The sequence below is a fragment of the Carcharodon carcharias genome, chromosome 5, assembly GCF_017639515.1.
Source record: "Carcharodon carcharias isolate sCarCar2 chromosome 5, sCarCar2.pri, whole genome shotgun sequence".
NCBI lineage: Eukaryota > Metazoa > Chordata > Chondrichthyes > Lamniformes > Lamnidae > Carcharodon > Carcharodon carcharias.
The window spans coordinates 152,587,489-152,604,907 of NC_054471.1; the positions used below are offsets into that span (position 1 = coordinate 152,587,489).

The window sequence follows — 17,419 nt, forward strand, 5'->3', positions numbered from 1 at the left end:
CTGACTGCGGCTCTGGGTGCAAACAAAATCTCCTGCTTTTGGGGTGTGTTTCCAACTTCTGGCTGGAAACGCCTACTTGTTGGAACCCAGTATGCAAATAAAAATAAACAATGTTTTTATATGGAGATTGGTCTTTGTGCGTTGTCCAGTAAAGTTAGGATGGAATAGAGGATTCTGTCTGGGATCTTGAGACAAACGAAGCCTTGGTTAGTTTAAAAAAATGAGACAAAAATGTAATTGAAACAAATATCTGTGGCTCATAACTGTTGCCTACAATAATTGGGTGTCTTACAGTGTTGCCAATTCTGACCGGACATATTCAGCAAGATGTCTTCACATGACCTCCTACCTTCAATTGCCCCTCCCCCAGACTCCTGTCATCGGTCATCCAACATGTCACTCATTATGAAACCCTATCCCAAGGCTTTTCAGTGTATCCTGGTTTTGACTTTTGGAGATCTGGTCACCCTAAGGGGGGGGGCCTCGGAATCAAAACAGTTGAGACCCCCTGGTTTAGAGAGTAGAGATAATATTTGAGGTGTACTGTGCACATTAAACAGATTAATTAGGGGATCCCAGTTGACCCGGAAGTATTATCGTCGGGAAAATTTGTAGTTCCTTCAAAATTCTTATGGAATCTGTAATTGTTTTTAAGAATATTTGAAACGGGCTTTTAAAAGTTTGACTGACCTCTACCACGCGGAGGCTGAGCGTCAACTCGCAGACACTTCCTCCTACCTCTCCCTGGACCATGACCCCACCACTGAACATCAAGCCATTGTTTCCAGGACTGTCATTGACCTCATCTCCTCAGGGGATGTTCCTCCCACAGCTTCCAACCTGACAGTCGCCCAACCTCGCATGGCTCGCTTCTACCTCCTACCCAAAATCCACAAACAGAACTGCCCCGGTAGACCGATCGTCTCAGCTTGCTCCTGCCCCACAGAACTCATTTCTCGTTATCTTGACTCCCTTCTCTCTCCCCTTGTCCAGTCCCTTCCCACCTACATCCGTGATTCCTCTGACACCTTACGTCACATCAACAATTTCCAGTTCCCTGGCCCCTACCGCTTCCTCTTCACCATGGACGTCCAATCCCTCTACACCTCCATCCCCCACCAGGATGGTCTGAGGGCCCTTAGCTTCTTCCTCGAACAGAGGCCCGAACAATCCCCATCCACCACTACTCTCCTCCGTCTGGCTGAACTTGTTCTCACGCTGAACAATTTCTCCTTCAACTCCTCTCACTTCCTCCAAATAAAAGGTGTGGCTATGGGTACCCGCATGGGCCCCAGCTATGCCTGTCTCTTTATGGGGTATGTGGAACATTCCTTGTTGCAGTCCTACTCCGGCCCCCTTCCACAACTCTTTCTCCGGTACATCGATGATTATTTCGGTGCTGCTTCATGCTCTCGTCAGGACTTGGAAAAATTTATTAATTTTGCTTCCAATCTCCACCCCTCCATCATTTTCACGTGGTCCATCTCTGACACTTCCCTTCCCTTCCTTGACCTCTCTGTCTCAATCTCTGGTGATAGACTGTCCACCAATATCCATTACAAACCCACCGACACCCACAGCTATCTCGACTACAGCTCCTCACACCCCACTTCCTGTAAGGACTCCATCCCATTCTCTCAGTTCCTTCGCCTCCGTCGCATCTGTTCCGATGATGCTACATTCAAAAACAGTTCCTCTGACATGTCCTCCTTCTTCCTTAACCGAGGTTTTCCACCCACGGTCGTTGACAGGGCCCTCAACCGTGTCCGGCCCATCTCCCGCGCATCCGCCCTCACTCCTTCTCCTCCCTCCCAGAAACATGATAGGGTCCCCCTTGTCCTCACTTATCACCCCACCAGCCTCCGCATTCAAAGGATCATCCTCCGCCATTTCCGCCAACTCCAGCATGATGCCACTACCAAACACATCTTCCCTTCACCCCCCTTATCGGCATTCCGTAGGGATCGGTCCCTCCGGGACACCCTGGTCCACTCCTCCATCACCCCCTACTCCTCAACCCCCTCCTATGGCACAACCCCTTGCCCACGCAAAAGATGCAACACCTGCCCCTTCACTTCCTCTCTCCTCACCGTCCAAGGACCCAAACACTCCTTTCAAGTGAAGCAGCATTTCACTTGCATTTCCCCCAACTTAGTCTACTGCATTCGTTGCTCCCAATGTGGTCTCCTCTACATTGGAGAGACCAAACGTAAACTGGGCGACCGCTTTGCAGAACACCTGCGGTCTGTCCGCAAGAATGACCCAAACCTCCCTGTCGCTTGCCATTTTAACACTCCACCCTGCTCTCTTGCCCACATGTCTGTCCTTGGCTTGCTGCATTGTTCCAGTGAAGCCCAACGCAAACTGGAGGAACAACACCTCATCTTCCGACTAGGGACTTTACAGCCTTCCGGACTGAATATTGAATTCAACAACTTTAGGTCGTGAGTCCCCTCCCCCATCCCCACCCCCTTTCTGTTTCCCCCTTCTCTTTTTTTTTTCCCAATAAATTATAAAGATTTTCCTTTTCCCACCTATTTCCATTATATAAAATAAAAAAAAACCCACTAGAGCTATACCTTGAGTGCCCTACCATCCATTCTTAATTAGCACATTCGTTTAGATAATATCACCAACTTTATCTTTAACACCTATGTGTTCTATTGTACTATTGTTGTTGACATCTTTTGATGATCTGCTTCTATCACTGCTTGTTTGTCGCTACAACCACACCAACCCCCTCCACCTCTCTGTCTCTCTATCTCTCCGCCCCCCACACACACACCTTAAACCAGCTTATATTTCAGCTCTTTCCTGGACTCGAACTCAAGTTCTGTCGAAGGGTCATGAGGACTCGAAACGTCAACTCTTTTCTTCTCCGCCGATGCTGCCAGACCTGCTGAGTTTTTCCAGGTAATTCTGTTTTTGTTTTAAAAGTTTGCATCAGTTCTGATGAAATCAATTGTAATTTTCTTGAACAATAAGAAATAGTGCTCTGTGACCAGTGACCCTTGACCTGACAGCATTACCATCAGGAAGAAAGTTAAAATATGAAAGAGGTGTAGCTAGACATCAAGGTGACAGACAAAAAAGCTACTGCTGGATAGAAAATAGGAGAGCTGTGGGTGAAGGTGATCAGCACTCCGATGCAGATACAAAGAGAAAGCAGGCAAAGATAGAAAGAAGAACATATCGAATTCTTGAGGAGAAGAAGCAAACCTCTCTCACGAAGGAATCAGTTTTTCTGTTTGGCGGAAAAGAAGACGGGAGCTCTTGAGGCACTGTGTGGGCTGGCTGAAAAGGTCTAAAGCCTGGAAAGCTGTCTGAATAGCTTGGAGACACTAAGGAACTGGTTGTTTTCCCAGAAGTGGCCAAACAGTGTACCAGGGTATTGGTTAGTTGGAAAGGAACTCTGGAAAGCTATACTATCAGGAATATTGCGATCTGAGGGAGAGAGGGTTCGTAGTGCTAATCATACTTGTAAGACTTAAAGTGAAAGCTGTTGTTGGATGGCACTCGTGACCTACCCGACATGAATGAAGAACAGCACATTTGGAACTATATAGCTACATAGTGCTGCATGTCTGCAGGGAGTGATGTGGGTGCTTGTGATTGACAGATGTATTTTTGGTGTGTTGGCTATTTAGAGTTAATTTTATCCTTTTATTTGAGGTATCATTTGCCTGTTCATTTATATTTAGTTGACATTGATTTTAATTTATGTTAAAGTAAAAGTTACGAAAAGTGAAATCTTGTTGATAACTTCTTCTTTTGGGGATGGTTTGGTTACTTAAGTTCATAGTTTCCCTTCGGTGTTCCTAACCAATAACCGGCAAAAACTGTACAAGAAATACAAAGCATTCCTTTAATCAATGAGTACCCTTTGGTTAAAGGGGGAAAATGAATAAGCATTTTAAGACTGTTGACCATTAACTGATGGTATTGAATCGCTAAAAGACATGTCACAATTTCCTCTTTAGATTTAGCTGATTCAAAAGAGCTTTTCCAGGTGAACTATTGCCCTCCTGGTGCATTGACTTGTTTTCAGCTCATACTGTGACATATTACTATTGTAGTAGCCACTTCTCTGGCAATGTCATAACCTTACTGAATTTGTGTACATTTAGTTGTATTATTAAATCCTGTGTATGCATACTTCCTGTCTACAAAATTTTATTCCTGCTTTCACTCTCTCGCACGTGATAATTTTTTCCCATTCTAAATGTTCGTGTTTTAATGCCAATAGCATTTATAAGCCCGTCAACTTGTATTAGTACAATCTGACCACTGGTTGGCATTGTATCATTGTTTCCTCGTAACTTGCTTAAATTACTTGCCAAAAATATTTCAACTACCTTTTTGTTCAGTAACTTTCTCATGCTCAATTAAACAAATAAACTTGCAACAACATGATTAAATGCAAATGGAATTGTCTTTTGTCATTTAATGCCTTCATTGAAGTATGCATTTGAAGGCCCCTCGGCCTATCTCAAATGTCTGGACTTAATGATATTTTTGTCCAGAATAATTGCTCAGATCGTGCGCACACACTCATTTTCAGAGTGACACTTGCAATGAGCATGTAAAGTGTATATGATTTTCAGAATGCATCTCTGCTATTCACTGAATTGTGACAGAATATTTTCTTTGGCATTTAGGAATTGTTTCTCAGTTTTCAAAATGAATTGAACAAAAGCTAGAGTGCAAATTTCAGTTACATTAAGATAAACGCAAAATACTGCAGATGTGGGAAATCTGATATAAAATCAGGAAATGCTAGAAAAACTCAACAGGTCTGACAGCATGTGGAGAGCAAAACAATTAACGTTTCGAGTCCGTACGACTCTTCAGAGCTAAAGTAGAAATGTGATGCAGTTTATATTGTTTACGTGGGATGGAGCAAGTAAAGCAGGATAGAAGGCCAGCGATAGGTGAGGTCGAAGGAGAGATTGGCAGAGTAAAGAAGGTGCTGATGGTGGCATAAAGATAAGAAAGCAATGTGTTAATAGCAGAATAAGGGTCAGCACTCTGTGGAAAAAGCACCATAGAACCAGTGAGAGATGGTCCTTTTTTGGGGGAGGGGCTGGTTCTTGAGGAAAAGGACAAAAAAAGGATAAAACAATGAATAAAAATGAAAATAAGTAAATAAAAAATAGAAATACATTTTAAAAGAGGGATTAAAAAAGGAGTGAAGATAGAGGAGAGAGTTCATGGTCTGACGTTGAACTCAATGTTAAGTCTGGAAGGCTGTAAAGTGCCTAATCGGAAGATGAGGTGCTGTTACTCCAGTTTGCATTGGGCTTCACTGGAACATTGCAGCAGGCCAAGGACAGACATGTGGGCATGAGAGCAGGGTGATGTGTTGAAATGGCAAGCGACAGGAAGGTCTGGTTCATGCTTGCAGACAGACTGAAGGTGTTCTGCAAAGCAGTCACCCAGTCTGCATTTGGCCTCTCCAATGTAGAGGAAACCACATTGGGAGCAACGAATGCAATCGACTAATTTGAAGGAGGTGCAAGTGAAGTGTTGCTTCACCTGAAAAGAGTGTTTGAGCCCTTGGACAGTGAGGAGGGAAGGGGCAAAGGGGCAGGTGTTGCACCTTCCCCGAGAGTTGGCATGTCCGACCCATCTCCCACATCTCTACCTTAACCCTTCCCCTCCCTCCCAGAAACACGATAGGGTCCCCCTTGTGCTCACTTTTCACCCCACCAGCCTCTACATTCAAAGGATCATCCTCTGCCATTTCTGCCAGCTGCAGCATGATGCCACCACCAAATACATCTTCACTTCACCCTTGCCCCCCTGTCAGCATTCTGTAGGGACCATTCCCTCCGGTACACTCTGGTCCACTCCTCCAACTCCAACACTTCATTCCCCTCCCACAGCACCTTCCCATGCAAATGCAGAAGGTGCAAAACCTTCCTTTTATTTTCTCCCTCCTCACCATTCAAGGACACAAACTCTCCTTTCAGGTGAAGCCACACTTCACTTGCACTTCCTTTAATTTGGTCTACTACATTGGCTGCTCTCAATGCGGTCTCCTGTACATTGGAGCGACCAAGCGCAGAATGGACGATCACTTTGTGGAACACCTCCAGTTGGTCTGCAAGAATGAACCAGGCCTCCCTGTCATTTGCCATTTCAATACCCCATCCTGCTCTCATGCCCACATGTCCGTCCTTGGCCTGGTGCAATGTTCCAGTGAAGCCCAACGCAAACTGGAGGACCAGCACCTCATCTTCCGATTAGGCACTTTACAGCCTTCCAGACTTAACGTTGAGTTCAGCAACTTCAGACCATGAACACTCTCCTTGATCTTCACCCCTTTTTTAATTGTTTTTTTAAATGTACTTTTATTTTTTTATTTTCATTTTTATTCATTTATTCATTGTTTTATCCCTTTTTTAATTCCACCTTTGTAAATCCCTTTTTTAATCCTTCCCCACCCCCACCAAAAAAGGGCTCTATGTTGTTCTTTCAGTGCTGACCCTTGTTCTGCTATTCACGCATTCTGCTTTCTTACCTCTATGCCACTATCAGCATCTTCTTTACTCTTCGCCACTACCATTAACACTTCTGTTGTCTTATGTCCATGACACCTTTGTCAATCTCTCCTTAGCCCCCACCTATCGCTGACCTTCTATCCTGCTTTGCCTGCTCCACTCCCCCTCTCAAACAGTATAAATTGCATCACATGTCTACTTCTCTTTAACCCTGAAGAAGTTTCTCTCTCCACAGATGCTGCCATACCTACTGAGTTTTTCCAGCATTTTCTGTTTTTATTTCAATAGCACTAATCAAGTAACATGAGGATTTTTTAAAACAGGACCTGTGTAGGCGTTAGCCAGGTTAAAGTATACTGTTTACACTGTTGTAGATATCAGAAGCTTTTAATTATAATGTGTTCTAAGATAGAAAATGTAAAGATGCTGAAGATTTATACAAGTTCCAAGTTAAAATTCAGAATAATGAGAACCTGTGAGAAGTGGATTTCCTTGGATAACACCATTGCCATGGATGTGTGCTGTCTCTTCATTATTCACATCTGTTAGATGAAACATTTATAACTTTTTAAAGATGTTGCAGTTATACTCTAAAATATAACTATTACCTAATTCAATTGAAGTATTGAACAAGAAATGTACAAGTGAATGTATAACTTGATTAGCTTGTGTGTGCTTCAAGTTCAATTGTTTGGATATTTACGGTTATTAATAAATGTATTTCTGTTTAGGGACGGCTGCAGTGGCTGTTGCAGGTCTATTGGCAGCTTTGCGCATCACTGGGAACAAATTGTCAGATCACAAGTTCTTATTTCAAGGTGCTGGAGCGGTAAGTCAGCAGGTGACAATCAGTAACTAGCAGCCTGAATTAACTTTTCACATTTTCTTAGTTTCATTATTCATGATTAAGATATTTTACAAGGTGAAGTTGGCACAGGTATGATGGGCTGAGTGCCTTTCGCAAATTGGTTCAATATACTATTTATAGTTTTCAAAAGCATTGTAAAATTTTGTTCGGTAAATTTAATTTATACCATAGCTTGGTTCCCCTTCATTGCTTTCCCAATATAGCCACTTGACTTAAAAAATCTTATTTTGCAGAATGTTTAAAATTGAAATGTTCACATATTAAGAGTGTAAGATTGTGAAGCCTGTAGCTTCCAAGTAAAGCCCCTTTAGGAAGATCGTCCAAAGAATAGGAATGTGCTGCTGATATACATCTGTGATCTTTATGAACATCCCTGCCATGCTTGGGTGAATGGAAATGGCCAAGCATTGCTATAGCTATTTGTCTTTGGTATCCTGGCACCCAAACATTTAATACAGCTGATCCAAATCCATTGTGGCTTGATTTGAAATCTGTTGAAGTTCAGGAATACTTCCAACATATTAATCACAAAGTACTAAAGCTTCAAAATGCAAACACGTTTGTTTTCACATCAAATTGGACCCCAGGTTAATAGTTACAGCTGAACTAAAATTATAATTACAACAGTCAATCGCTATGGAGGTAATGTAGTCCACTGTATCTCCAGTGTTCTGTGCAGCATTATACGGAAGGCAGTTTTGTACCCAAAATTCACAGATGTTGAGACCATAATTTTAGTTATGCCACAATCTTGAGTACATTAAGCAAAGGTCAGGTGTTTCTCCACAGTGAATGAACAAAGAATAGAGAGAGAAATCTATGTGCTGTTCTTGTAGTCAGTAAGCAGTGGTTTTGGAGTGGAATTATTACAGCAATTTGCCATTCGCTTTGTCCACTCAAAAATGGTGCATTGCATGGCAAGCAATGAAAAACTGACAAGAAGTGATAAATCAGAAGAGGAGAAAATAATTTAAAAAGCAACATTACAGAGCTAATTTAAAAAGCTATAATTTTGAAATGCTGTCTTGCAGTTTAGTTAAGTTCAAGTAGGTTTCAACATTTTTAATTCTAATGGATTTTTTCCCCTCTGGCTCCTAATTTAGGCTGCTGTGGGGATAGCAAACCTCATTGTAATGGCAATGAAGAAGGAAGAGGTACCCCAACAGCAGGCTCTTTCTAAGATTTGGATGGTTGACTCTAAAGGCCTCATTGTTCAGGTAAAAACAAAAGCTTCATGTAAATATTTTGGCATGAGAGGGATAGGTATTAGGTTTGGTGATGTTGCTCCTATGCATTATAAACTGAATTTGGCCTATTTAATTAGTACTCGGCATTTTTGTTCTTGCCAAGGAGAACAAGAGAGACATAATCCAGAGATCCAGGGTAATACTCTGGGGACCCGGGTTCGAATCCTGCCATGTCATATGGTGGAATTTGAATCCAATAAAAATTTGGAATCATGAAACCATTGTCGATTGTCCTAAAAACCCATCTAGTTCAGCAATGTTCTTTTAGAGAAGGAAATCTGGCCTATATGTGACTCCAGATCCACAGCAATGAGGTTGACTCTGAAATTCCCCTGAACAAAGGCAACTAGAGAGATGGGCAATAAATGCTGGCCCAGCCAGCAAAGCCCACATCCTGTAAATGAATAAAAAAAATAACTTCACATTTTCCCACATTAAAAATAAATTTTCCCAATTAAACTCCATTTATGATCTTTGCCCACTCATTCAACCTATCTATATCCATCTGCAACATCCTCATGCCCTCTTCACAACATACTTTCCTACCTATCTTTGTGTCATCTGCAAATTTAGCTACCATGTCTTCACTCCCCTCATCTAAGTCATTGATGTAAATCGTAAAAAGTTGAGGCCCCGGTACAGACCCCTGTGGGACGCCACTCATCACATCCTGCCAGACAGAAAAGGATCCATTTTTGCATACTCTCTGCTTTCCGTCAGCCAGCCAATCTTCTATCCAAGCTAATTTGTTACCCACTACACCATGTACTTTTATTTACCCTAATAATCTTTGACTGGCATCTGATTAAATGCCTTCTGGAAATCCAAAGATGGTTTGTCTACAGGCTTCCCTTTATCCACTGCACATGTCCTTCAAAAAACTCCAATAAATTGGTTAAACATGATTTTCCTTTCACAAAACCATGCTGACTCTTCCCAATTGCCTTAAGCTCTTCTAAATGCCCAGCTTTAACCTCCTTAATGATCGATTCTAATAATTTCCCCACAACACATGTCAAGCTAACTGGTCTATAGTTTCCTGTTTTCTACCTCCCTCCCATCTTGAATAGAGGGGCTATATTTGCTACTTTCCAATCTGATGGATCCTTTCCAGAATCTAGCGAATTTTGGAAAATTAACACCAGCACATCGACTACTTCATTCACCACCTCTTTTAAGACCCTAGGATGTAGTCCATCAGGACCTGGAGACTTTCCAGCCCGCAGCTCCATCAATTTGCTCAGTACCATTTCCCTAGTGATTTCAATTTCACCAAGTTCCTTTCTCTCGTTCACCTCTTGACTTGCAGCTATTACTGGAATGTTTTTTTTGTATCCTCTATAGCAAACACAGAAGCAAAATGTTTCTTCATTTCTTCTGCCATTTCCTTATTATCTACTATTAATTCCCCACTGTCATTCTAGAGGACCAACACTCACTTTACTTACTCTTTTCCTTTGTTAAGTAAGTGTAGAAACTCTTGCTTTCCATTTTAAAATTTCTAGCTAGCTTCCTCTCATTCTCTAATTTCTTTCCCCTGTTAAACTTGTAGTCATTCTCTGCTGTTCTTTATATTCTGTCAAATCATCTATCCTGCCACTCATCTTTGCTGAGTTGTAATTTTGATGCTTTCCTTAACATCTCTAGTAAATCATGTATGGTGGGTCCTCCCCTTAGAACTTTTCTTTATAGTAGGAAAGTACTTACTCTGAAATATCCCTTTAATATCTGCCACTGCTTCTCTATTGATCTATCCCCGAGCCTAGTTTTCCAGTTCACTCCAGCTAGCTCAGCTTTCATGCCCACATAGTTGCCCTTATTTAAGTCTAAAGTACTAATCTTACACCTGCTCTTCTCTTTTTCAAACAGGATGTAAAATTCAATCATATTGTGATCACTGCTACCTAGGGGTGTCTTTACTCTGATGTCATTAATCCTGTCACGTTACACAATGCCAAGTCTAATATAACCTGCTCTCTGGTTGGTTCCAGAACATGCTGCCCCAAGAAACTATCTCAAAAACATTCTAAGAACTCCTCATCCAGGCTACTACTGCCAATGTGAGTTTTCCAGTTTACGTGTAGATTAAAATCACCCATGATTATTGCTGTCCCTTTATCACAAGCACACAATATTTTCTCTTGAATACTTTGTCCTATACTAGCTACTGTTGGGGAGCCTGTGGACCACTCCCACTAATGACTTTTTTTCCCTACTATTCCTCATCTGCACCCAAACCAGTTCTACATCCTGATCTCCTGAACCAAGATCATCTCTAACTGTGTCACCTGAATCAAAGATACCTCGGGCTACAGATAGTGCTGAATCCAGTCAGCAAACACTGCAAGTCTGGAGAAACACTTGGGCTAGATGGCAGTGCGCTCTTCAGTAAAACTGAAGGCTTTGGGACTGAATATGCAGTAAGGAGGAAATGACCCAATGGGTTTCATTACTGAAATTGGTAATAGGCAAGTCCTGTCTCCTCGGATGATATGATTGAGATCAGGAAGTTGCTGTGTGGGGAGTTGTTGGTTTGAAGCTGTAGACTATTTCAGCACTGCACTGCCATTTCTGCACGTTCTGCTTTTTAAAAGAGCCATTGCCACCATATTGGGAAACTTTCCAGCTAGTTTGGCTCCTGTAACAATGAAGGACAAGCTTTTGCAAAATCGAGTCATGATGGCTAAAAGGAAAGAAAATTCTAACTATTGCACCAATGCCGCCTTTGACTAAACAGTGCTACCCCTCCAACTTTACCTAGCTTCCTGTTCTTCTTGGATGTCATGTATCGTTCAATATGATGGGGAGGTGACGGCATAGTGGTTTTGTCACTGCATAGTAATCCAGGGACCCAGGTTAATGCTCCAGGGATCCAGGTTCGACTCCCACCACGCAGATGGTAGAATTTGAATTCAATAAAAACCTGGAAGTAAAAGTCTAATGAAACCATTGCCGGTTGTTGTAAAAGCCCACCTGGTTCACTAATGTCCCTTTAGGGAAGGAAATCTGCTGTCCTTACCTGGTTTGGCCTACACGTGACTCCAGACCCATAACAATGTAGTTGACTGTTAAAAAAAGCTGTCTGAGCGAGGGCAATTAGGGATGGGCAATAAATGCTGGCCTAGCCAGCGATGCCCACATCCCAGGAATGAATAAAAACAAATTAAGGACCCAATCATTGTCGTCCTTGAGCCATGTTTCCATAATTGCTATCAAATCATATTTATTTACTTCAATGTGGGCCATCAATTCATTTACTTTGTTATGAATGCTATGTGCGTTCAGATACAGAGCCTTCAGTTTTGTCTTTGTTACCTTTGTAAAATCTAGTCTTGACTGTTGATGTATTCTTAGGTTTTTTTCTCTGTGTCTCTTCCTGCCATTCTCTAACCTTCGTTTCTCATATTACTATTTTGCTCTCCTGTCTTGACTCTACACCTTGACTTACTACCTCTACCCAAGCTTAATCCCTCACCCCTCTTATTTAGTTCAAAGCCCTCTCTACTGCCCTAGTTATGCGATTTGCGAGGACACTCGTCCCATCATGATGCAGGTGTAAACCATCTCAACGGTACACTTTCCCCAGTACTGATGCCATTGCCCAACAAACCTGAACCCACACCAGCCTTTCAGCCACGTCTCTATTAATTTATTTGGCCTATGGCAATTTGCATGTGGCTAAGGTAATAATCCAGAGGTTATTACCTTTTTGAAGTTCTGATTAATTTGGTATCTAGCTCCTCATACTGACTTTGCAGAACCTCTTTCATAGTTCTGCCTATGTCATTGGTACCTACATGGACCATGACAACTGGATCCTCCCCCTCCCACTGCAGGTTCCTCCCCAGCCCTGGGCAGATGTCCCAAACCCTAGCACCGGGCAGGCAACATAGCTGCCTGGACTCTCGCTCTTTGCTGCAGAGAGCAGCATCAGTCCCCTACTACCACTAGTTTCCATTTTGCTCCCCTTGCTTGAATGGCTTCCTGTACCACAGTACCATGGGCGGCCAGCTCATCCACCTTGCATCCACACAGGTTGTGAGCACCTCAAACCTGTTTGATAATTGCAAAGCCTGAGATTCCTCCCCTACTGTCTGTTCGGTCCCATTACCTGCCTCACTGGCAGTCACATCTTCCTGTTCCTCACTACTGACAAAAACAGATGACCCTCTCCTAAGAGGTATGATTATCTTCTGGAACAAAGTATCCAGGTATTTCTCCTCCTCCCTTATGTTGCGCAGTGTCTGCATTTCAGCTTCCAGATCAATAATCCTGATCTGGAATTCCTCAAGCTGCTTACACTTCCTGTCGACGTGCTTGTCATGGATCGTCTTGACATCCACAAGCTCCCACATCTCACAGCTGCAGCATAACACCTGTCCCGCTATTCTAACTTATTTAGTTAATTTACTTTAATTACTTTCTTCCTATGAATGCTATAATTTACTGTGTTGATTGAATGCTTGTACCACTGACAACTAAAGGTTTTTTGCTTCTTAACTACAAGGTATGTGTTTCAGATGTTTGTTTAAATTACTTTAAAGATTGAAAAAGCAATAAAAATATAGTTTTGTTTTAATTTTAAAGTTTTTAAATTTTGTTTGTTTTTATTTTAAAGTTTTAGTTTTTATTTATAGATCTACCTTAACTCGCATGTCCTAAGCTGGTTTCTCACACACTATGCCTTAGACTGAGCACTTACCGGCCAATCAACTTACTAGCTACCTGCGACATCACAGTTGCTTTTTTCTGTTCCCCGACTTCACCATTTTCAAACTGAAGACCCTGCCGCTTTCCGCACCCTTTTCAAACTGAAAGGTAGTACCACACTAGCTGTTGTAGGATGTATTCGCTGTGGATGCAAATCTTTATCTTCCAAAGGTCTTTTAGTGTTCATTGCTGCCAATGCTATTATAATAGCTGAACGGTGTAAGGGTTGGGTAGCAACTTTCTCAGGTGGGTTGATAGCAATATTGGCCAATTCATGGACAGAAAAATTCTTTAGAGTGGCTCATCTGTATTGGTTAGTGCCTTCATCCAGCTCTTACCTGTGGCTTCAAGTAGTTGTTATCATGTGAGTCACACCCTAGTAAACCACAACGGAGGGGCTAAACCAGGTGAGGGTAGCTGTTGGATCTCCTACCCTCTGCGACTTGCAGAGGATTTGCCTACCCTGGCATGCTGCAAAGACTGGTTCTGGCAGACCTGGTGGATGAGACCAATCTAAGGTCCAACTGTTTTGAAGGCAGGTCAGCACAGTGTTGTGGAATGTGTAAAGGTTGACAAAGCACACAAGATGTCCTGCTCACCCACTGCATCTGGTTCTATCCCAACTGTCTCGGCTTGTTTTGCCAGTGGGCCAAGATAGGTCAAGTTGAGAGAGAGGGGTTGGTGAAGTGCACCTCTCCCTCATTGTGATCCAATTCACATGGAAGTCATGTTTATTATCTTTCTATCACCTGTCATCCACTATCTACCTGTCACAAGTCCTGTGGCGATGGGTGAGTGACATAGAAGCACTTGTGGATTCACTGGGAGCAGTAGCAGCCCAGCTCCGTTCTTTGCCCAATTGAAGTTAGCTTTCCCCCAGTTAATTATTCATACTCTGGATTGTCCATTGTCCTTTTCTACCGTGGTCCTAAGCCTTATAATACAATGATCACTGTCTCCTAAATATCTCCCCACTGATGAACATGGTCATCTTTGCATCGAAGATGATCAAGAATTATAACAGCTGTATCTGTGGCGTATAGGTTATTAGCTAAGACAATGTAGGATATCCCCTCATGTTGGTTCCTTCACCAGTAAACATAGACTTAGTCTGGCATCTGTGTTGTTCACGAATTGCCTAGTTCAGTCAACGGTGGTACTCCTTGAGCTACCTTCATTTAACATAGAATATACTTGGTGGAGGAATTCAATGTCCTTACTTCCCTCAGCTTCCTCCAAGCTATGATTAATGTTGACAGGGTGGGAGCCCTGATGGAGTCTGCCATCAAGTCACCAGATGAATTTTGGCTATTGTGGGTGTGCTGATCAGAGAAGTATCCAGCTGTAGATGCCCACATATATAGCATTAGAAGCCCAGATGAGACATTCTTTGTCCCAGACATTTGGCAACCAGATTTTACACCTTATAGTCTCAGATTCATTCAAGCTGACATCATTATGGTCTGTCGGTGACCCGTGTTCCCAGGTGTTAGGGGATAATTACAAGATTTTAAGATATGCCTTTATAGCCCAAATCTGCACAATATCAGGATTGCAGCTTACCATAGAAGGCTATTTTGGGAATTTCACAGTCGGTCATGCGAGCAACATAGCCAGAGCAGTTTAACTGAACTGTTTTTTATCCTCTCCAGTTCTGTTATAGCTTTTGAGAACATTAGTGTTAGGCATCTTGTTGATGTCTGTGACACACTGCAGACAGTGCAAGTGGAGATGATCAAGTTGCTTCATGTGACAGCAGAAGATGATTCATGACTGGTCTATATAATGGGGTAATGAGCAATTTTGGATATAGTGACTTTTGTTGACTGACTCCTTGCTCCTGATGGTCTCTGCTCAAGTTTGCCAAAGAGGCAAACCTAGACTTGCCATTATGAGTGGTACCCTTGTCAGTTAAAGCTCTCTGTGAGAGAATTTTATCAAATAGAATTTATTTCTGATGTTAAATGGTATGTTATTGATTGTAACCACAGGACTTGAATGGATGACGGCATATGGTCTGAACCTTAAATTTTGTATTTTTTTATTTGATTGTGACATGTCAATAAGACATGAAATAAATCCAAACCGTGTATAGACTTTATTCCTTCACATGCTATTTTTAAAATGGACTTTTTCTGAACCACAAGATGGCTGCTACATGTCACATGACTCAGAAGATTGCCATCTGTTCTGGGAGCTTCCAACAGAGATTACAAGGACAAAAGAGTTCCACACATCCTTGTGGAATCTCACACCCCATTGTAAGGCCATGTTATAATCACAAAGCTAGATGACTAACTGACAAACTGACTCCCCTCAGCCAGGATTATAACAAAGACAGACATCGAAACCCCTTATACCTGAAGAGGGAGTTTTTACAACTATGAATAACTGTTAACAGCCACCGTTTTCCTCTTAAGGAAACAGTGGATTTTGGCCGGAAGCACAGAAACTGCTTATGAGGATGCAGTTAATCATTAATGGGCCGTATCACATGACCCCATGTTTCTAGCCTTTTGGACCATTCTAATATTACATTTCTAGCCTCCCAACTCAGTCTGCTGAGTTAAAACCAACTGGAAAGAACACCAGCAGGTCTCCCAACTGACGAAGCAGCCAGCCACCATCTCTTAACTCCTCGATGCCTGTTTGATTTTAAAAGTCTCTGATCATCACCTGCCAAGCTGTCTAACCATAGAAACTCCATTGTGCTGCATCATTATGCATTTCAAGGATTTCCGTGTTGCTGTCTCCAACCAGAAACTCATCTGAACTCTGCTATGAAGGAAACACCCTCTGACGTTGTGGACTCTGGAAATTGTGAACTAATATTCATTTCTGTGGTTCTTATTGTTATCCATAGTTGTAAAAACTCTCTCTTTTCGATCACGCCTTACGTGTGTGTGTGTGTGTGTGTGTGTGTGTGTGTGTGTGTGTGTGTGTGTGTGTGTGTGTGTATGTTTGTGTGTGTGTGTAGTTGCAAACAATTCCCACCCCCAACCCACTGGGTTTCAATGTGAATTAAACCTAACTTCCTTGAGTTAATCATAATGTGAGCTTGCTGCGTGTTACTGATAAAATTGGACAACACAAACTGAGGGTTTGAGGAAAAGATGCTACAGCATACTTTAAAAATAATTTGAAAACACCTCTGCTTATAGGGAAAAGGATAAAGAAGTTCAGTTTGCTTCTCGCCTGTCTGTAACAACTGTTAGGCAAAAATACTGTGGCACGTGAACAAGTTAAGTAGTCAAGTTGTGGCTGGATGTCCTTGTGAGTTTGGCGTGTAAGGAGCAACCATCAGCAAAGAGCATCTTAGGAATGAGGTTGTTGGTGATGATCAGGAGGTTCCTATTTGACCTGACCTGTGAGCATTCATGAGTCCAGAAATTGATGAAGCCTCCCTTGACTAGTTCCCATCTCTTCCACCTCAATAAACCTTGCCTCCGGTTGGTGTGCCCTCCCAATGGGGCAGGACACTCATAACAGTAGACTATATGGATTTACCTTTTATTTCCTTGCAGACAAATGATTGTCTTGAGAATATCATATATTGGCTAACTTGCATTTTATATGCTTTAATGGGAATTACTATTCCCAATTCACTCTGCTGTGTTTAATATAATTGCGCATTCTTCAAATAACTTCTGCAGAGGTGCTTTGGGAGGAAAGAAATGCTTCACCGAGAGTCCCTCTAATGCTAAATCTATTGCAGTCACGCACATTGTAATTACCTTCCAGCTCTCACCATACTGTGGCGATAATGAAACTAACAGCTGAAAAGAAACTGGAATGCTATTAAATGCTACTTAAATGCACTACATAAAGTGAAAGAAAGCTTCCAAAGGCAAACTGTAAACAAACTAAAGGGGTATGTAGAGCATCTGGAGGATAGAATAGTCACTGTGCAAAGTGGATCTATCCTCTAAGACCCATTGCGACACCATAGCCTGCTTTTGGTTGAACTGTCACACAACATTAAAATCTTGCTGAAGACATTTGAATAGTAAGACAGATGTCAGCAGTGTTTTTCACCTTTAAAAATGGAATAAAAATTCATACGAACATATGAATTAGGAGCAGGTGTAGAC

At 42.1% G+C, this 17,419-nt stretch overlaps 1 protein-coding gene across 2 annotated transcripts in view; it reads left to right on the forward strand.

Annotated features, from left to right (window-relative positions):
• me1 (malic enzyme 1, NADP(+)-dependent, cytosolic) overlaps window positions 1-17,419 on the forward strand; it is a 598,180-nt gene that overhangs the window by 488,910 nt on the left and 91,851 nt on the right. For both annotated transcript variants that reach the window (XM_041187865.1, XM_041187866.1), the window contains exons 8-9: window positions 7,235-7,332; window positions 8,475-8,588. In XM_041187865.1, coding sequence (XP_041043799.1) covers window positions 7,235-7,332; window positions 8,475-8,588 — 212 coding nt within the window. The remainder of the gene's footprint in view (window positions 1-7,234; window positions 7,333-8,474; window positions 8,589-17,419) is intronic.